Below are 22,236 nucleotides of genomic sequence, written 5' to 3' on the forward strand. Positions count from 1 at the left end.
CCATAGGAATGAATGGAAGCGACCGGCATGCAGACTTTGCCGTCAGCTGGCCGCTTAACCCCCTGCGTCCATTCATTCCTATGGGTGTGTGCTATTCAAAATGAGAGTTTCGAATAGTACTCGCTCATCTCTCGTCATAACAAGAGAAGACCATGGCTGGACAAACCTTTTATTTGACAGTTTTGTTTATTTTCAGCTTGTGGGAATTATTTATAGTATATTTTATAAAATGGATTTTACAGTCAGACCTGTAATGCATATACGCACAAACATGTATTGGTCATTACTACTGCAACTATGAGAAGTATAATCTTTGTGTGACCTCATAATTACTTATGTGCCTTTATATATATTCTACTTTAAGCTGTGCACCCAATGGAAATAATCGGGTTGATACATTGATTATGTTTTTTTGTAGGAGTGGGTCTAAGAATGTAGGAATCAGGCTGGTTTCTGTGAATATTTCATGCTTTTTCTGTGCAATATTTTTTCTATATAGTCAACATAGACATAGCTTCTATGTCTTTTTGTTATGAGTCTACAGAACAAGCCATTGTATGATTAACCATGGCTGTAAATTGCTTAAATTGCATGATGTTTCTAGTGTCATCTGTCTGACCGCCTCTACCAACTAGTTCCTTTAACAACCACTGTTGTGACGTAGCTGGAATTCTTTCTGCCACCAACATTTCTGGACAATATCTGTTTAATTCAGCGCCCAATATTTTATGGTTCGGTTGGGGGGGCCTGGGCAGCAACATACAGACAGAAACGAGCCACCATCGTAATTTGCATATTGCGTGCTGAATGTATCTACTGTGATTACTTAAAAATAAGGGAGTAAATTATTTCCAGTTAAAAATACCTGCGGAATTTCTACAAAATTGTTGAAACATACAGAAAACCTTCAAAGAACATTGTTATTGATCTGCTCTGAATAACGGAAAGTGTGTAATAAAGGGGTTGTGACCTCAAGAGGACCTTTTACCACCTTTGCCAAGTTCAGCCCTTTGCATGATTTAATAGATGCCACTGCTGATTCCACAGTTGGAGGGTTTTTTTTTCTTTTTTTTGTTATAATTACGTTTATATGTTATTTAGGCTGCTACTGCCAGGTGGACAGGAGTTCCGAATCACACCCCATGCCTGCTCCTGCCTGACACTGCTCACTTGACAGTACAGAGCCTTAGTAGATTATCAAGCACCAAAACTATCGATTGCTCAGGAATTGTGGGGACTAGTGAGATTATTCCAACTGTGCTGGAATCTGTTTGTCCTACTGCAGAGAGGACAACTGCCTTACAGCCAGACACTAGATATTGAGAAGGGAAATGGCTGAATCTTCGGACATATTGTGACTTTCTTTCTTTTATTGTTGTATAATCTAAATAAGAGGATGGGAGATTAGAGGGGTTACTGTAATTTAGTGATTTATCTCAAACTAACTCCTAAATCTTAATTGAATTGACTATACAAGTTATATGTTTTCTCAGACATATCTCTAATCTGCTGTGGTTGGTATTCAAGGCAGTGGTATTGATTTGAGAATTGTTTACTTGTAATTTGAACCTAAGGAAAAATAATTAAATTGTTTATATAGAGCATCTAATGTAAAATGTATACATATGTACATCAGTGGTATGGAATAAATAGAAATCTTATTTTAATAAAAAATGTTTTTGTTCTTGGTAATAATAATTAGAATTTTTTTTTTATATATACGATGGCTTGCTAAAGTATTCATACCCCTTTAACTTTTTCACATTTTGTCACCTTACAACCACAATCTTATGTATTTTGAGATTTTTAAATGATAGACCAACACAAATTAGGATAATTGTAAAGTGGAAGGAAAATGATACATGGTTTTCAAAATGTTATTTAAATAAAAATGCAAAAGTATTCAGCCCCCTGCACTCTGATACCCCTAAATAAAATCCAGTGAAAGCAATTACCTTCAGAAGTCACTTAAAGGGGTTGGCCACTTTCTGACCAATATTGACAAACAAATGTACAATAAAAAGATATACAATTTTCCAATATACTTTCTGTATCAATTCCTCACGGTTTTCTAGATCTCTGCTTGCTGTCATTCATTCTGTTACTTCTAGAGGATAAAACTCTGACCATGGTCATGTGATGAGCACACAGGTGCCGCTCGTTTTAGTGACAGCACAGTAATCAGACATCTGCCTGGTAATCAGCTGTGCACCTGTGTGCTCATCACTAGAGATGAGCGAACACTAAAATGTTCGAGGTTCGAAATTCGATTCGAACAGCCGCTCACTGTTCGTGTGTTCGAACGGGTTTCGAACCCCATTATAGTCTATGGAGAATATATACTCGTTAAGGGGGAAACCCAAATCCATGTCTGGAGGGTCACCAAGTCCACTATGACACCCCAGGAAATGATGCCAACACCTCTGGAATGACACTGGGACAGCAGGGGAAGCATGTCTGGGGGCATCTAACACACCAAAGACCCTCTATTACCCCAACATCACTAGCCTAACAACTACACACTTTCCACATTCAAAAAAACCTCTATCAAAGTGGGAAAATACCTGGAAACCTTCTTTACTCCCCAAATGGATGGACACAAACCCCAATTTAAGCTCAACAAACAGTAACAACCACCCCTTTAAATCACGTTCCCCATGACAACCACGGATGGAATAGACAATGGGAAATCCAAAAGCCCTCATTCTTAACTGTCATTTTGAGTGTGTGTGTGTGTGTGTGTGTGTGTGTGTGTGTGTGTGTGTGTGTGTGTGTGTGGTAAGACCTTCCAAATTTCACTTTTCTAGCCCTTAACATGAGCCCTTCCAAACAAAGTTACAGGACCTTAAGCTGAGCTACCAGCAGAGATTGAGGCCCTTGGCATGAGTAGAGCCTTGCACCAGCAGTGTTTTTGGCCTTTAGGGTGAGTTGAGCCTTGTACCAGCGTGTGTCCCTTAACATCAGGCGGGCCCTAAGTTCTGCGCTTTGCACAAAAGTTCCACATTAACTAGGCTGAATGGTACAAACCTTAGTAGGCCCGAGAACCAGGAACAGGTCTTGCAATGGCTGTCGGATAACGCTTAAAGCACATTGTCCACCAGCCAGTCAGCCTCTACCTCCTCTTACCCAACAGTCTTGTCCTCCTTCCACCCAAAATTCCCAATCTTCCCAGAACAATAACCCCAACTGTCCCTGCTCCCCAGAGCTGTTCTCCCTTCCTTTGACTGTACTGCAACCTGCCCCTCCATTTCGCGATTCCATGGACCTAACAGACGAGTATCTGTGTCCAGATGCTCAAACACTAGAGTCTCCTCCATCTCCGGTCGATTTGGTGGCGGATGACCAGCAACCCACCCTCATCGCCGACGATGAGACGCAGTTGCTGTCAGGGCAGCCAGTTGACATGCGCATTGTGCAGGAGGAGGAGGCGAGACAGGAGTTGGAAGAGGAGGTGGTGGACGACGAGGACACCGACCCCACCTGGACAAGGCGGATGTCAAGCTGGGAAAGTAGTGTGGATGTTGAGGCAGGTGCAGCACCAAAAAAGGGTAGCTAGAGGCAGAGACATGTCCAGAGGCAGAGGTCAGCTGCTTTGCCGAAGCCAGGCCAGACCCGGAATGTCCGAAGATGTTCCCTTTTGTACCCAGCCCAGAAAAACTCCCCCATCGAGGGCACGTTTCTCGAAGGTGTAGAGTTTTTTCAAGGAATGCGCCGAGGACAGATATAGGGTCGTCTACACAATTTGCCTCTCGAAATCGAGTAGGGGTCCTGAGAAGAGCAACCTGTCCACCACTTCAATGCACCGTCATTTGGAATCCAAGCACTGGAATCAGTGGCAGGCAGCAACGGCAGGACAAACGTCGCCCGCCGTTCATGCCACTGCCTCTGCTCACAGTGCTGGCGATGCACTCCAGAGGACGAGCCAGGACATCACTTCATCTGCCCCCACCACTTTGTTGACTTCTCCCTCATCCTCCCCTGTTTCTGTCTTATCTCCTTCTCCTGCACCATCAAAGGCACCATCAGGCGCTTCTTTACAACAACCCACCATCTCTCAGACATACACAGCCGGCAGAAATACACCGCTAACCACCCACCCACGCAAGCCTAGAACGTCAACATTGCTAAACTGCTGGCCCAGGAGATGTTGGCGTTCCGACTTGTTGAAACTCCCGCCTTCCCGGACCTGATGGCAACTGTGGCACCTCGCTATGCCGTCCCTAGCCGGCACAACTTTTCCCGGTGTGGCGTCCCCGCCTTGCACCAGCACGTGTCACTCAACATCAGGTGGGCCCTTAGTTCCGCGCTTTGCTGCAAGGTCCACTTGACCACCGACACATGGACAAGCGCCTGTGGTCAGGGGTGCTGCTTATCTTTAAGGACAGGCAGGGTGAATGTGGTGGAGTCTGGTCCCGGGGTGCAAACTGAGGTACCCTATCTCCTCTCCCAGGCCAAAATTCATGGCAGGAGTAGACTGAAACCCTACGACGCTGCAACCTCCACCCCAGCTACTAGCGGTAAACGCTAAAACACTGGTGTAGGGAGACGTCAGCAGGCGGTGCTGAAGCTCATCAGCTTGGGGGACAGACAGCACAGTGCCTCCGAGGTCAGGGATGCCATCCTGGCTGAGATGGCATTTTTTTTTCCCTGCTACACCTGGGGCCTGGCATTTTTACGCCTGTGATAATGGCTGGAACCTGGTAGCGGCTCTGGAGCTTGCCAGCCTCCAACACGTTCCATGTTTGGCCCACGTCTAACTTAGTGGTGCAACGTTTTTTGAAAACATACCCAAATGTACCGAAGCTACTGTTGAAAATACGGCGCTTGTGCGCCCACTTTTGCAAGTGTACAGGAGTTGCTGCTAGCCTAAAAACACTCTAGCAAGGCCTACATCTGTCCAAACACAGGCTGTTGTCCGTCATTCACACACGCTGAAACCCTACAATACCATATCTTGAGCAGGGTGTGTGAGCTGCACAGACCTTTGATGGAGTTCCATCTACAAAACCCAAGGGTTCCTCAAAGTCAGCTCCCAAAGTTTCTGCACCATGAGTTTCCAGGGGTGGCAGAGTTATGGCTAGGGGCAGAGGCATGGATAGGGATGATGTCTAGGGGCAAAAGCAGTGTGGATGTGGAGGCAAGCTAAGCAGAAAAAACTGGGGGTACAAGCTAAGGCATGGACTGGGGTGATGTCTAGGGGCAAAAGCAGTGTGGATGTGGAGGCAAGCTAAGCAGCAAAAACTGGGGGTACAAGCTAAGGCATGGACTGAGGTGATGTCTAGGGGCAAAAGCAGTGTGGATGTGGAGGCAAGCTAAGCAGGGAAAAAGGTGGCTAGAGGCAAATGGATGTCCAGAGGCAGAAGACAGCTGCATGACAAAAGCTAGACCTGAGCCAGCAAGGCCCAAGATGCCCTCTTTTCTAGCTTCCTTAGAAAAATTCCCCCATCGAGGCCACGTTCCTCGCTGGGGGAGATAATTTCTAAATGTATAGGTCGAGGACAAACTGAGTGTGGTTTACACACTTTGCAATGCGACTCCCCATCTCCCAGGCCTTTCATTCCAGGCTAAAGTACAGCACAACCCACCCACATGCCCAAGGCTTCAACGGCCTCATCTCAAAAATTCTGGCCCAGGAGATGTTGGGGTCCCGGCTTGTGGAGACACTGCCCTTTTTGGGCCTGCTAGCTACTGCGCCACCTCACTGTGCCGTCCACACCAGCACTTTTCCCCAAACATGAGGCGGTCCCTAAGTTCAGCGCTTTGCCCAAAAGTTCCACGTGACCAGCTATGAATGGACAAGTGCATGCGGACAGGGACGCTAACTTTTAATCTTGGCACAGTGGTTGAATGTACTTGAGGCATGGACCGGGTCGCAAAATGTGGTAGACTGACTTGTCTCTCCAGCACATTCCTGGGAGGAGGGCTGAAACACCACCCTCCTCCTCCACTGTTAGATTGACCCCAGCTACGAGCTGGAAACGCTGCAACACTGGTGTGGGGAGACTTCAGCAGGCCGGGCTGAAGCTCATCAGCTTGGGGGATGGACAGCACACTGCCTCTGAGGTCAGGGATGCCATCCTGGATGAGATGGCAATTTGTTTATCCCCGCTGCCCCTGGGGCCAGGCTTTTTTGTCTTGTTGGAGGGCTCTGGAGCTTGCCAGCCTCCAACACGTTCCATGCCTGGCCCACGTGTTCAATGTAGTGGTGCAACGATTTTTAAAAACATACCCCAAATTAGCAGAGATAAGGGTGAAAGTGGGGCACTTGGACACCCACTTTCCCAAGTCTACAGTACCTGGAGCTAGCCGCAATACACTCCAGCAAGGCCTACATCTGCCTGAAGCACCTACTGTTGTGCGAGGTCACCACACGCTCAAACCCTAGATACCGTATGTTCAGCAGGGTGTGTGAGCAGCAGAGACCTTTGATGGAGTACCAGCTACAAAACCCAAGGGTTCCTCAGAGTCAGCTCCCTCACTTTCTGCACCATGAGTTTCCATGGGTGGCAGAGTTATGGCTAGAGGCACAGGCATGGATAGGGGTAATGTGTAGGGGCAAAAGCAGTGTGGATGTGGAGGCAAGCTAAGCATAAAAACTGGGGGTAAAAGCAGCATGGACTGGGGTGATGTCTAGGGGCAAAAGCAGTGTGCATGTGGAGGGAAGCTAAATCAACAAAAAAAGCTGGGGAAAGCACAGACAGAAACGGGTGATGTTTAGGGGCGCAAGCATTGTTGATGTGGAGGGAAGCTAAGCATAAAAAACTGGGAGTAAAAGCAGAGGCATGGACTGGGGTGATGTCTAGGGGCAAAAGCAGTGTGGATGTGGAGGCAAGCAAAGCAGGGAAAATGGTGGCTAGAGGCAAAGGGATGTCCATAGGCAGCAAGGGCAAAGATGCAAAACTCTTCCCTGTTTCAAGAATTTTCCTGACTTGTCTCCCCACACAACATTCCTGGGAGGAGGGCTGAAACACCACCCTCCTCCGCTGTTAAATTGACCCCAGCTACGAGCTGGAAACGCTGCAACACTGGTGTGGGGAGACGTCAGCGGGCCGTGCTGAAGCTCATCAGCTTGGGGGCCAGACAGCACACTGCCTACAAAGTGAGTCATGCCATCCTCGATGAGACGGCAATGTGGTTTTTGCCACTGCACCTGGGCCCAGGCATGTTGTCATGTGTGATAATGGCCGTAACCTGGGATTGGCTCTGTAGCTTGGCAGCCTGCAACATATTCCATGCCTGGGCCACGTTTTTAACTCATTGCTGCTAATCTTTTTAAAAAGGTACCCCAATGTTCCTGAGCTACTGGTGAAAGTGTGGCGCTTGTGCGGATAGTTTTTAAAGTCTATAGTTGCCGCTGCTAGCCTCTATGCACTCCTACAACGCCTGTACCTGCTGGAACAACGGCTGTTGTGCGACGTCTCCACACTGCTGGCACTAAACATATCATGTGTTGAGCAGAGTGTGTGAGCAGCACAGACCTTTGATGTAGTTCCAACTCCAAAACCCTCGGGTTCGTCAAAGTCAACTCCCTCAGTTGCTCAACCATGAGTGGCCATGGGTGGCAGACTTATGTGAAATCCCATCCATTGCACTGGACACGAAACATTAGCATGCGCTCATCACAACTCCGGATATGGCAGCTGCGTTAAGCAGGGTGCAGGGTACAACACAGACCAGGCCCGAGCACCAGGAACAGGTGTTAGAAATACTGCAGCATCCGCCATTTTCTTCCAATTTTGGGGTTTTGGACCCGCCACCGACTTGTCTGGACCTCAGTGGGGATCATGAGACACAGTTGCCATCAAGGCAAGCTGTGGTCATGTGCGGTTTGCAGTAAGGGGGCAGTGCGCAATTGGAAGAGGAGTTGGTGGATGACGAGGCCACCGACCCCACATGGACAGGGGTGATGTCTAGGGGCTAAAGCAGTGTAGATGTGGAGGGAAGCTAATTCAACAAAAAAACAGGGTAGAAGCAAAGGCATAAACTGGGGTGATGTTTAGGGGCTAAAGCAGTGTAGATGTGGAGGGAAGCTAATTCAACAAAAAAACAGGGTAGAAGCAAAGGCATAAACTGGGGTGATGTTTAGGGGCTAAAGCAGTGTAGATGTGGAGGGAAGCTAATTCAACAAAAAAAACAGGGTAGCAGCAAAGGCATAAACTGGGGCGATGTTTAGGGGCTAAAGCAGTGTAGATGTGGAGGGAAGCTAAGCAGCAAAAACAGTGGGTAGAAGCAAAGGCATGCAAAACTCTACCCTGTTGGAAGACTTATTCCTAGGTCTGGAACACGTTAATGGCCCCCCCTGGACAAATTACTGCCACTCGGGCCTAGTGTCACCAGGAGGGACAAGTATAGGCGCATGTTGTGGGAATACCTGGCCGACACCAGCTCTGTCCTCTCCGATCCCTCTGTGCTCTACTGCCTACACTTATTTTTTCATCATTTTTTCTGCACTGCACATCTCTTGCCTACTTCCTTTGGGATCTTAGAAGTGGTGGTCCACTTCCAAAGGTGGTAATTTCAGTGCGGAATTGTCAATGGACAGTGTAACGGGAGTAGTTGAGGTATCGCTGTCTTAACCACTTTTTGGCACAAAATTAACTTCCAAAGCCAAGTATGGTGCAAGTATATGATGCAAGGACACCTACACACCTATCTCTGACACATTGGGGAGTTCACCCTCTTGCGCCCTTTTGGCCTGCACCATCATGCGCCTCTTCCCAGCCACTCCACATCTCCCAAGCTTTTCATTGCAGGCAGAAGTACAACACAACCCACCCCCATGCCCAAGCCTTTAACAGCCTCATCGATAAACTGCTGGCCCTGGAGATGTTGGTGTTTGTTTATGCTTCTGGATACCCAGGCCTTCCGTCAACAGATGGCAGCTGGGGCACCTCCCTATGCTGGGCCTAGCCGTTACTACTTCTCTTGGTGTGCTGTCCCTGCCTTGCGCCTGCATGTGTCCCATAACATCAGTCGGGCCCAGAGCTCTACGCTTTGCTGCAAGGTCCACTTGACCACCGACACATGGACAAGCGCCTGTGGTCAGGGATGCTGCAGTGCTTATCTTTAATGACAGGCAGGGTGAATGTGGTGGAGTCTGGTCCCCGGGTGCAAACTGGGGTGGCCTATCTCCTCTCCCAGGCCAAATTTCATGGCAGGAGTAGACTGAAACCCTACGACTCTGCAACCTCCACCCCAGCTACTAGCGGCAAACGCTAAAACACTGGTGTGGGGAGACGTCAGCAGGCGGTGCTGAAGCTCATCAGCTTGGGGGACAGACAGCACAGTGCCTCCGAGGTCAGGGATGCCATCCTGGCTGAGATGGCATTTTTTTTTCCCTGCTACACCTGGGGCCTGGCATTTTTACGCCTGTGATAATGGTTGGAACCTGGTAGCAGATCTGGAGCTTGCCAGACTCAAACACGGTCCATGCATGGCCCACATTTTCAACTTGTTGGTGCCATGTTTCTTTGAAACCTACACCATAGTGCCTGATATACAGGTCAAAGTGGGGCCATTTTCGTAAGTGAGAACTAGCCTCTGCTAGGCAGAAAACATTCAGAGCACACTCCTCTCATCTTCGCACCGTTGGCTGGCGGAGGAAGACGAGGGGGTTGGAGTGGCATCTGATGTCCCTGTCCCACACGAGGCTAGAGGGTGCACTTCAGTGCATCCCATTGCTTCACCACAAATGGTGTGAAGGGGAGTGGAAAATGGAGGAAATGGAGAGTGACCCTTACAGTTGGGGCCAGCAAAGGCATGCCAAGTAACACACTGGCACACATGGCTGACTTCATCTTGGGTTGCTTTTCAAGAGTCTAACACATCATGGAGAACAAATAATACTGGATTTTTACAAGCCTCGAACCCCGGTCTAGGTCTAATGTCTGTTCCTTTCTTATATTAGGGGAGAGGGAAAAAAAACTACTTCAGTGATACGTTTAGCGTACATAGACTGACTATTAATGTGTATCCCACTTAGTGTTGTTAGGGTTACACACCGTCACAACCTGGCTAAAGCTTCTATAGCTGTTAATAAAGTCAACATAACTTTACGGTATCCAAAAAGACAGCTGGTACCGCCAGAGAGCAAGACAAATGTCAATCTAAGCTGTGAGCTCTGAACACCCACAGTGACTTTGGCGTCATCATCATTATAAGAAAGCGGGTGGTAATAAATAACTTGGCAGTGCCTAAAACCCAAAAAGCTTATACAACTATATTTACATTAAGATACACAAATGACACTTTTTAGTAGCATGTCATGAGACAAGCTGATAAGATCTTCCTTTGTGCAGTGCTATTTGAAAGTTAAACGCTGCCTTCATTTTAATTCTGGAGAAGGTGCAGACATTAGATTTAGAACATGTTGTCTTCATTGTCCAAATCCTCTATATAGGTAATGTGTTTTTCGGGCCGAGCTGTCTGGGAACGAGCTGGTGCAGCACTGACAACCTGGGTGAATATGGCAAGAGCCTGAGATGTAGGGTGAATGAATCCCCAAATTATTTGGGGAATTTCCACTCAGAAACTGGCACTATATGGCAGTGGCAGGACTTGAAGGTATTTGTAACCCCAATATATTCTTTGAATTCCCAGTCAGAAACTGGCACTATATGGCAGTGGCAGGACTTGAAGTTATTTGTAACCCCACTATATTCTTTGCATTCCCAGTCAGACAATGGCACTATATGGCAGTAGCAAAAATAGTGGGTGTATATAGCCCCAATTGTATTGCTAGGGGACTTGCAGGGTATTTCTGGGGTGAAGGTGTGGGGGGCACACCGTTGGAACGGGGATCGGAGGTATATATAGGGTATACGGGAATACACTGTCAGTGTATTCCATTCAGGATCCGGGGAAAGCTGGGTTGCGGCGATTGAGCCCGTCAGTGCCACGTTACACTGACAAGCTTCTCCCTGGAATTTAGCTCTTACAAGAGCTGTTGGTTGTCTTCTCCTTCCTATCCTAGCCTGTCCCTGCCTACCCAGAATCTAAGCCCTAGCTAAATGGATGGAAACCTCCGTCCCCGGTGAATTGCAAGCTCAGAATGACGCGAACCTGGGCGGCGCTGTTCTTTTAAATCAGAGGTCACATGTTTTCGGCAGCCAATGGGTTTTTCCTACTTTTTTCAACGTCACCGGTGTCGTAGTTCCTGTCCCACCTACCCTGCGCTGTTATTGGAGCAAAAAAGGCGCCAGGGAAGGTGGGAGGGGAATCGAGTAATGGCGCACTTTACCACGCGGTGTTCGATTCGATTCGAACATGCCGAACAGCCTAATATCCGATCGAACATGAGTTCGATAGAACACTGTTCGCTCATCTCTACTCATCACATGACCATGGGCCGTAAATCACATGACCATGGTCAGAGTTTTATCCTCTAGAACAGGGGTAGGGAACGTACGGCTCTCCAGCTGTTGCAAAACTACAACTCCCAGCATGCATACTTGCTCTGCTGTTCTTGGAACTCCCATGGACGTGAATAGAGCATGATGGGAATTGTAGTTTCACAGCAGCTGGAGAGCCGAAGGTTCCCTATCCCTGCTCTAGAAGTAACAGAATGAATGACAGCAAGCCGAAATGTAGAAAACCGTGAGGAATTGATACAGAAAGTATATTGGAAAATTGTATATCTTTTTCTTGTACATTTGTTTGTCAATATTGGTCTGAAAGTGGCCAACCCCTTTAATTAGTTCAGAGAGTCCAGCTGGGTGTAATTTAGTGTCAGTATAAATACACCTGTTCTGTGAGAGCCTCGGTGGTTTGTTAGAGAACACAAGTGAACAAACAGCATTATGAAGAACAAGGGACTCAACAGACAGGTCTGAGATAAAGTTGTGGAGAAGTTTAAAGCAGGGTTAGGTTATAAAAACATATCCCAAGCTTTGAACATACCAAGGAGCACTGTTCAATCCATCATCTAAAAATAGAAAAAGTATTATAGAACTGGAAACCTACCAAGACATAGCCGTCCTCCTACATTGACAGATCGAGCAAGGAGAGCACTGGTTAGAGAAGCAGCCAAGAGTCCCATGGTCACTCTGGAGCAGCTGCAGGAATCCACAGCTCAGGTGGGAGAATTTGTTCACAGGACAACTATAAGTCATGCACTCCACAAATCTGGCCTTTACGGAAGAGTGGCAAGAAGAAAACCATTCTTGAAAGAAAGACATAAGAAGTGCATTTTGCCACAAGCCATGTAGGTGACAAAGCAAACAAATGGAAGAAGGTGCTCTGGTCAGATGAGTCCAAAGTAAATAATTTTCATTCTACTTCACAATTATGTGCTACTTTATGTTGCTCTATCACTTGAATACATTTTACTGAGGTTTTAAGTTTCCAGCTGTGTGGTGACAAGAGTATGAATACTTTTGCGAACCACTGTATTTATGTATAGTTTATATTTTATGCACTATGGAAACACAATAATTTGGGTCCATCAGGCACTGTTGTTATGGATTCACATTACTGTTATTTTTGTTCTGCTCCTATAACTGTGCAGTAGAACAGAACTAACACCGCTGTGAACCTAGCTGTAGTAAGAAGTGGGTGGAAAAACAAGTAATTGGGGTATGCTGCCGCTAATGTCATAAGGTCATGATAAAGGTAACATAATAATATGAAAGCACCTATAACAATACAGTTATGTGAACTTGCATAGTCAATAAAACCCAATGCCCAACATCATCCACTCTGGCCAAGTTAAATACACAAGGAATTATCCATCCCTATCCTGGTATCGGTAACATTATTGAACATTACTAGTCCAGTTTGAATTTATCTGAGGGAGGAGTTCTGTGCAGGAATGGACACAGGAAGCAAAGGGCCCCTGTGCGGGACATAAATCTAGGCCCCCTTTCCCTCCTTGCTTTATATTACATATAAACATGTATACCATACACACATTTCACATACACATAAGGGGTAAGTTATGCTTTTTTTTTTTGTTTGTTTATATTTACTTGGAGGACATTTCCACTAAATGAAGTGCTTAGCATCCATTAATAGAAACGCTTAACCGATTCCAGCACAGTTGGCATTTTCTCTAAGCCCCTCCATTCCCGAGCAACAAGTACAGTCTGTTTGGTGCCTGATGTTCTTATTTAAACTCTATAATATCAGAAGGGCAGTGTAAGGAACAAGCAGAAATTAGGCCTGACTCATCGCTCCAATTAGAGGCTGCTAATGTCAGTGCAGAAAAAGGAGGGGGGGCTCCCTGGCAGGAAGGGATGGCTAAACGCTAGCCCTAAGAAACTATGAGACCACTGGTGTCACATCTGTGAACTCAGGTGAGAGAGCTGGATGTGTTCATTCCAGCAGAAGATTCCAAAGCTCCTGGGACAAAAGGCTCTTAAGCATTCTGTTTGTATCTATTTTATTTTTATGCTGTTTGTTTGCAATTTTGTGTTATTTTGTCATCTTTTCTTGTATATATAGCACCAAACCCTTTGGTATTAAAGTGTTAATAAAAATAAGAGGTTACTTTGTGTTGCTCTATGAACCCATTTAACGTGTGTTTGTGTCTGACAATTGGAGAGTCGCCTGTATATGTGAGCAAGGTTGCAATATTGAGTGACTGAAGTGAATTAACCCCCCTGACAGTCGCACCCGTGTCACATGCTACCATGGCTGTATGTGACACACCCCTTGCCTGCTTCTGCCTGACCTCAAACAACCAGCTATTTTTCCCACAGCCTAACTCCTGCTCAGACTCTTTGAAAGGCTTAGGCCCCGTTCCCACGGAGTAATGCACCGCTCATTCTGACACGTAAACACATGCCAGAGTGAGGCGCTTCAAAACAGATTCCATTGACTTCAATGGGTGTCGGCTTACACATGCTACACATTATGAGTACAAACCAAGATCAGACAATGTTACCGCAGACCATTTGTCTTACCTGCCTTTACCAACATCCCACCCTAGCTTTGATGAGGAAATAGTTGCATTAACCACAGCACACCTTATTGCCATAACAGAGGAAACCCCTTTAAGTGGAATGCATCCTGTTTACTGAATTGCTGACAATAATTGTCGTGGACAAAATGGCCACATTCCTTTAATCTGGTGTAATACTTTGCAGCAAATAGGCCATGTTTTGAAACTTACATAACTGTAGTGTTATATATCACTGTGAGGATGCTCTTGCCATTACCCAGAATATTCTGTAATAATAATAATAATAAATAATAATAATAATAATAATAATAATAAATACAACTCTACATACATTTCTCTGCATGCTAACATGAACACGGGAAGAACATATTAAAAAGTACACATTAAATACAAACAATGATTGGCACGTTTCCATCAAACAGTTTACCTATTGTTTTATATGTTCAAGTGAATGGAGACTCTGGAAAGACTCTGGAAACATATGGCTTTATGAAAATCATAATCCTTTATTTTACACTTATATATTGTACATATTACAGGGAAGTGTCTGAACTGTTCAGTTATCTTTGTAGTAACTATTGAAGTTAATCCGCAATAAGAAATCTTCCAGATGTGGCTGATATCCTCGATTAACAAGTTTGGTTACCACTGTAACAAAAAAAAGAAAAATCAAATCGACCTTTCTTGTTTGGTATAAGAAGAATAAACAAACAAAGACCTGTATCTGCTCACTATTGAGATGTATTTTGGTCATTCATGGGGTTACTAAATTCTTCACTCCAGAGGTTCCTTTTTTCTACTTTACCATTTTGGAATAGTTTGAGGGTTTAAAAATTTTGATACTCCTTCATTAGTTATCAGTAAAGGTGTCTACGAGTTTTAAGTCTCAGCCTGCCTAAACAGACTATTAATGGCATAGGCGGTAATTAAGACACCGCTGATCTAGGGTGTGGCTACATAGGTATTTTAAAGGCAGTGTGGATACTTACCCTACACTTCCATTAGCCTTAGAACTATCATACCAGACGGCCTAAGTTTATCTATTTTTTGGGTACCATATTGGCACCGTAACTAACCAGTACCTGCCTTTGTTGCTATTTTTGCTATGTGGGGTCTACTACCTGCACACTGCCACTTGTATGTGTAACCACACTGATATCTACAAGCGATTACTTCCAGCTTTCCCCTATTACTGATCTAGGATTATTTAGGGAGCGGCCTTTACACTATTTTCTTTCTATACCCTGTGCCGATTTTTATTCAAACCATTAAAAGTTATGTTTTAGTCCATGTTAGTTTTGATGTCCATATAATATAAGGGGGCATTAGGGAATACTAACCATTAATTTAAGGTGGCATGTGGGCATTATTTAGTTGCACTATTAATTTAAACGGCACATGGGGTATTGTTAATTGGGGGGCACAAATGGCTCTACTAATTTAAGGGGACACACAGGAGGTATTAAAAATTAAAAGGGCACGGTACAGGTATTATTAATCTAAATATGCACACGGGGTATTATTAATTTTTCAATTATTATATATTTTATAATTATAATTGGGAGTAACAGCAAGATGGGTTTGCAGGAGAGGACAATGTGGGTCAGGTGCCTGGAAAAGTGAAAAGCCAAAGAAGTCACAGCTGCTAGAAGTGGTCATGGCAGTCGAGATGGAAGAAATGGGAAATGGGAACAATTATAGTCAGATATCAACTATAAACATTTTTTATGTGCTGTATTCACTCAAGTTCTGTAAAGGCCTGTGCAGAGCCGATATCTACCACCATATGATGGTAATCTTAGGGGCCCATTCGGATATACAAATACAAGAAAAAGAAAAGTGAATATCGCTGATGCTGTAGAAGACAGTCCAAGGGTACGATGAAAGCAACACAGTCTAATATCCAAAGAAAAGGAAATGGAACAGAGGCACTCAAATGCAGGCTTCCAAACTTCTTTATTAGATGAGGTAAAAAGAGGCATAGCTAGCAGAGATGAGCGAGCGAGTACTATTTGAAACTCCAGTTTCCATGCACCCATAGGAATGAATGGATGTAGCCGGCACACAGACTTTGCCGGCGGCAGGCCGCTTAACCTCCTGCGTGCCGGCCCCTTCCATACATTCCTATGGGTGCGTGCTGTTCGAAACGGCCGTTTCGAATAGTACTCGCTCATCTCTACTAGCTAGGAATAAACAAACAGCAGCGACGGGCTGTTTCGCGCTTACACAGGTTGTAGAAGGCTCTGCCTGTTTTTACCTGATCTAATAAAGAAGTTCTGAAGCTCGGATCTGAGTGTCTCTCTGCCGACTCGGATATATGTTTGCTGTGCTAAACTCCTGGCTACACCTCTGCCCTATAGTTATAAAGGCTAACCACTTGTCAAAACCAAAAAAGACTTCAACAGAACTAATAATATTAGACTTACCTTCAAACAGAAAGTCAGAGTAATATTTGAAGGTATCATAGGACTGCTGCATCAATCCATAGTTGGGATGACTGGCTATCTGCTTTTCCTTGTCACATGTCCATGACTGAGAGATTAACTGTGTCCGGAATTTCAGAATAAGACTGAAGATGCTGTGAATGACGTTCATTAGTGGAGCTGCTTTCTCAGTCAGCAATCCCCTGGAAGACAACCAGATTACCATGAAAACACTATAGCCATGCTGACATGTGGTGCATTTGCTCCACAGTTTCAGTACACATTATAGTTCACTGATAACAGATCAGAAGGGGTCCAACCCCTGGTACCCATACTGATCAGCTGATTATAATGTCTTATCTATGTCTATTAAAAAAATAATAATAATAATCTAAACAAATAAAGTGGTCCTTTTAAACATAATATTGACTTCAGATGGTGCTTCCACAGCTCAATCTTATTTACGTGAATAAGAGTGAGCTACCAGGCAGGGTCACTGAACTATGTACCAATCAGCTGATCACTAAGGGCACCAGGAATTGCACCCCACAGTGCATTGATATCAGACACGCAATGTATACAATCGTCAGTGAATAACCTCCGACAATTCAGCTATTTACTTTCTGTTTTGTTCACATGCACAACCCCCAGTATGGTAAATTAAAACTATCATAAAAGATAGGTCATCAATATTTAACTCTCAGAAAACCCCTTTAAAGTTTTAGAATAGTTTGATTCATGTCACTCTCCATCGGATAGCATTTTTGTGCAATCAAATATGTCTTGTGCATCGTGAGACACACTCAAGACTTATGCATTATGCAGTAAAATTGTAAGTATTTCAGTTGATCATGCTAGTTGCTACCTGAAGAGCGCCTTATTAAGGTATTCTGTGTGCGTCTTGCGAATGTCCTCCAGGTTGCTCACTGTACGGAGTTTATTTCTGAATTCACTCCATGTGACGTGCAGAATCTGGTTTGCAATGTAACCCTGAATAACCTTCACAAAATGCTGCATTTCATGGCGATAGAGCTGAAGTTGTCGATACTGGACTGAGCTAGAGGCTTGATTCACTAGAGCTGGGCACAAAAAAAAAAATGGTTTTCTCACATTATAATCCACATTTTCCTTATTCTGAAACAAAGCAGATACTAGAGAAGAAGAAAGTATATTAGGAGTCACAATCTGCACTGTGATTGGTTGACATGAGCATTAAGGCCAATTATGCGATTATGTTTGATAATTGGCTAAACCATGTACATGTACACTATATTGTTCAAGGAAATATGAATGAGATGATTTTGCTGAACCAGGTAGTAGGAGTATTGTGAACCAATATCTATATTCAGAGATGTTAGGAGCAGAGGTCACAGGAACAAGATTAATGTACAGGAGTCTGTTCCCAGCATTTCAACATCTAAGCTTCCACCCAGCCTAACCCTTGCAGACAACTGCCGTCCGATTTGAGCAGATGCCGGAATTTTAAATATGATGCCCGCTCAGAGGCGGAGCACGCGTCATAACTGCCTGGTCTCAGCTGTTTTACACAGTGAAGGCCCATCGCTAATGCCTGCAAGCAGAGTCCTCTCTGATTGTGGCCATTTAGTACATCCAAGTCTCATGGTACCAGCTCACAACCCCTCCTCTTATATGTTGATACTGGTACAGCTCCCTGATCTTGGGGACCTGCTATATGGCAATTCTGCGATACCATGTAATACAGTCACCAGTAAAAATAAACTATCAAAAAATCTGAAAATATTTATCCCATACAGCGAACCTGAGGTCACTTAAAAAATAAAAATAAATTACACAAACAGCTTTCTTCCATCAGAAATGTGATGTGAAGACTATATGGTGTTCACATGCAAGACTATATGATTAGCTATTGAACTGATATATATGGTAGTAGCTCTATTATTTATGTATTCATTTTTAGGTATGTATACCTTTTTCATAGTCACATACTAGAGCTTTATCTACCAATAGTATGTATGTAGTAAAATAATCTATATTTCGTGTTTATTAGAGATGAGCGAGTACTATTCAAAACTCCTGTTTCGAACAGCACGCACCCATAGGAATAAATGGACGCAGCCGGCACGCAGGGGGTTAAGCGGCCGGCTCCCGGCAAAGTCTGCGTGCCAGCCTCTTCCATTCATTCCTTTGGGTGCGTGCTGTTCGAAACAGCCGTTTCGAATAGTACTCGCTCATCTCTAGTATTTATACCTTTCACACACGGTCTTGGTTATACTGGTACTTGAACCACTAATAGCCCCCCATGTTTATATGTAAATTATGACTTTTTGTCTAAATTTGTATCCTGTTTTATTTGGATATTAATAAAATGTTTATTGTTTAGTATTTTAGTGTGTGGTTTCTCTTTTAATTAAGTTTTGTCTAAACGTAAAAAGGCAGAGCTTTACCCGTTCGCTTTAAATGAAACCAAATATCTCGCAGGGTCCAGACCATGTGTTTCAATTGTAGGAGAAAAGAGAAGATCTTATTGTACTTGTTTATGCAGGTATCCGTGATGACTATGTTTAGCGGCCAATCCACCTGCAGAAGATCAGAAAGAGAATTTACTCATTTTATACAAAGTTTCACATACATTGAGCCAGATCTACTATGCCTTGTATGCCAGTTTCCCGGTGTCCACAGTATGACAAAGACACCTCACAAGTTTTTGCATAAATTTGGGTTTTGTGCAAACATTTAGTCTTTATTCACACAGTAAAAATGTAGATTTGGTTACCTTATATCTTAATTCCAAACAACTTAATGTATCAGGTGCCGTAGGCGTGAAAACCTCTGGGATGTACTTGAGTGCAAAAGAAAGATTGGAGGCAAGATGAGAGTCCCCATGTAGACTGTACTGCAGAGCTTTGTTCAATATGGAATTCAGAACCAAAGGAGTGAAGAGTTCACCGACAGTCTGACCAGCCCCAAGCTGAGAAACAAATGGAGTGAGAAAGTAGATTAAAGAGTACACAGCTAAACCTTATTTTATTTCTTTGTTACATCTTGTGCTGGTCATAGATGTCAGATGTTGTTTTTGCGTGTGCAGCTTGCCTTCCACCCTGGTTAACCACGTTTCTGTCTGGTCAGAGTTTTCTGCACATGGCACTATATATTTAATATATGTACGCATAACTTGATATGGTGCCATTCCCACTGGACGGAACCTAGTATTAAATTGTTACTAATAAAATAAATTGCTGTGAAGACTTCACACATGCCATAGAGTCGTCGTGTATTGTCTTTTTCCAGTCCGAATCATTCGTCCCTTCCACCACAGTTTATGTAGAAATTGGAAGGTAACAGGTGATAATGAGATATCTAGTTTGGGGATAATATCTACCACAACAGAAGCAAGGTGAATGAACCCTACATGCAGATGTATACAGTCAGATAACCATAAACACTTCTGGAAAACACTCATCACAATGTAGTCAAAGAATGAAGGATTTTAGGGATTGCTGTATTTTTTGTTTGTTAGTCTTACTTTTCTTTTCATTAACTTCACCAGTAAGTAAAAATCATGGCATACAAAACCACCTGTAAAAATATAAATAACTGCGATCTTTACATGTAGAACTGTAAAGCGGTTTGCAATAGAATCAGTTTTTGCATAACTGGTGCTAAATCATGAATATTTAATATGTAGTTTTGCCACCATTTTTCAGGGTCCTAGGGTCCTCTCCATTCATGGCAGCCACCAGATGGCTATCCCTGACTCCTTTCCGGGCCGTGGGACCCACATAAGAAATTTATGGTATAATCTTACTTCTGAACTGTTCCAATATTATTCTGTTGAGTGGCCAACCCCTTATGATCCTTTGGCTACTAACACTTTATACCAGTGTTTTATACATGTGGATAGGCTTTATGTAGAACATTACTAACAGTCATACTAACTAAATAAGACACAAGTCCTATGTTTGCAAGAAAGTAAAACACATCAATAAACTTAGCTCACCTTTTCAAAGAGCAGATCACTAAGTGACTGGGCGAATTCTCCATCTTCCATTAGCAAAAAATGTCTTATTGCTTCAAAATGTTTCTCCATATTCAGTTCCACGAAGTAGTAATCCACTACAGCTTTATTCACCAGAGAAACACTGGAAAATCAATGTAGATCCAATAAGTAATATTTCACACAGGGGGGAGGGGCTGATTCTATTCACCGCCTTACACGTCTGCAAACTCCAAGAACTGAAGACACTGCACATCTCACAGCTAAGGGGGCGTTCACACTACCGTTAGTGTCCGACAGGTAGTGTCTGCTGCTAATGTCCGTTCAAAATCTTGAGCGGACATTAGCATCACACACTAGCTGTGTCCGTTACATTTTGCATTGATTTAAATGTACATCGGATGCGTTCTTTTACAGTCCGTGTCTGTCCTTAAGTGTTCGTTCCCAAAGATGTCCAACATTTCAAGCGGACAGCAAAACCTGACATGTAGGTTTTTGCTGTCCGCTTGAAAAATCGGACATCTTTGGGAATGGACAGTTAAGGACACCGACAGACAGTAAAAGAACGCACCCAATGTCCATTTAAAACAAATGCAAAATGTCACGGACACAGCTAGTGACCGCTGCTAATGTCCACACAAGATTTTGAACGGACATTAGCAGTGGACACTACCTGTCGGACACTGACTGTAGTGTGAACGCCCCCTTACAATGCAAGAAAAAAAAAAATTATGTACTTGTATGTACTTCTGGTTGCTTCTGTGGTCAAAGATAGGATATTATTTAGACATCAAGCAACTTTACTACCAAGTAGCAGAACCGGACTGGAGCTACAACCGAATCAGCACCCAAAAGGGACTCAAATTTTTTTTTGAGTATGCAAAATTTATTATGAGCTTGGAGATACAAGTTTTTTGTCTAAAAATCTTACCTGGATAGAATTGGAGCAGTAACAGAATATTTCATCAGCACTGGTAAAGAGAGAAGTTCAATGAGTTGGACAGCAGTTTCATCAGTAGCGGACTCGGGGTCCACGGAAAAGGAGACCTCTCGAGGCATTACATGGCTCAGCAAGTGGAGTACTGGAGGCTTTGCTAAATAAAGTAAAGGAAATAATATTTTTATTGAGATTTTCTAATTAGGAAAATATCCATGGAGCAGAAGGAATTTCAAGAAAGCAAAAGCGAGCTTACTCATCATGTCATAGGTGTCCTGATATTTTTCAAGACAGTAGCGGTCTGCCAGTGTCTGTATATAAAGCTGCTGTTTCTGCCAAGCATCAACATCTTCATTACTTTTGCCTTCTCCTTCAGGCTGATCACAAGGACCTCCTGTAGTCTGTAATTTGTCATCTGATCCATCTTGCTTCGAGATTTCACTCTGAGAAAACCAAAGCATTCCAACTCTCCATTAGAAAACATTGCTGCAAACAAATGTGTGAATCCATTTTGTTTTCTTTTTACTTAGGGTGGGTTCACACTACCATTGGATTACGTCCTTATAGTTTCCATTAAAACCCCCCCCCCCATCCAAAAAAATGGACTCCTAGCATAACAGACATTAATGGGCACTGATGTTAAAGTGTCCATTTTTTTAACTGATCCATTTAATGAAAAAATATATACATCAGCATCAGTGTCTGTTTTTATACCGTCAAGAAAAAAAAACAAAAAACAGACAGTAATGATGTATGTCTGTTACTGTCCGATACCCACGGACTTTAATGTTAAAAAATAACATTTTGTGTCCGTGAAAAATAGCTGTTTCGTGGAAGACACCAACGTCCTACATGCAGAATTTTTTTTGTCCGTGAAAAATAATAGACATGTGACAGATTTGGTGTAATCGGACACTAACGGTCACTAATGGACACCAGATAAAATCCTATTGAAATCAATGGAATTTTAACGAATTTGTGCCGGTGCTGCTAGTGTCCG

At 43.8% G+C, this 22,236-nt stretch overlaps 1 protein-coding gene across 1 annotated transcript in view; it reads right to left on the bottom strand.

Annotated features, from left to right (window-relative positions):
- Positions 1–14,394: 14,394 nt before the first annotated feature.
- Positions 14,395–22,236, bottom strand: part of TUBGCP6 (tubulin gamma complex component 6) — a 38,121-nt gene continuing 30,279 nt past the window's right edge. The window contains exons 19-26 of the mRNA XM_075274166.1: positions 21,493–21,679; positions 21,231–21,393; positions 20,303–20,444; positions 19,079–19,273; positions 18,750–18,882; positions 17,189–17,402; positions 16,327–16,526; positions 14,395–14,548 (exon numbers count right to left, since the gene is read on the bottom strand). Coding sequence (XP_075130267.1) covers positions 14,457–14,548; positions 16,327–16,526; positions 17,189–17,402; positions 18,750–18,882; positions 19,079–19,273; positions 20,303–20,444; positions 21,231–21,393; positions 21,493–21,679 — 1,326 coding nt within the window. The 3' untranslated portion in view covers positions 14,395–14,456. The remainder of the gene's footprint in view (positions 14,549–16,326; positions 16,527–17,188; positions 17,403–18,749; positions 18,883–19,078; positions 19,274–20,302; positions 20,445–21,230; positions 21,394–21,492; positions 21,680–22,236) is intronic.

Source organism: Leptodactylus fuscus, chromosome 5, assembly GCF_031893055.1.
Source record: "Leptodactylus fuscus isolate aLepFus1 chromosome 5, aLepFus1.hap2, whole genome shotgun sequence".
Classification (NCBI taxonomy): Eukaryota; Metazoa; Chordata; class Amphibia; order Anura; family Leptodactylidae; genus Leptodactylus; species Leptodactylus fuscus.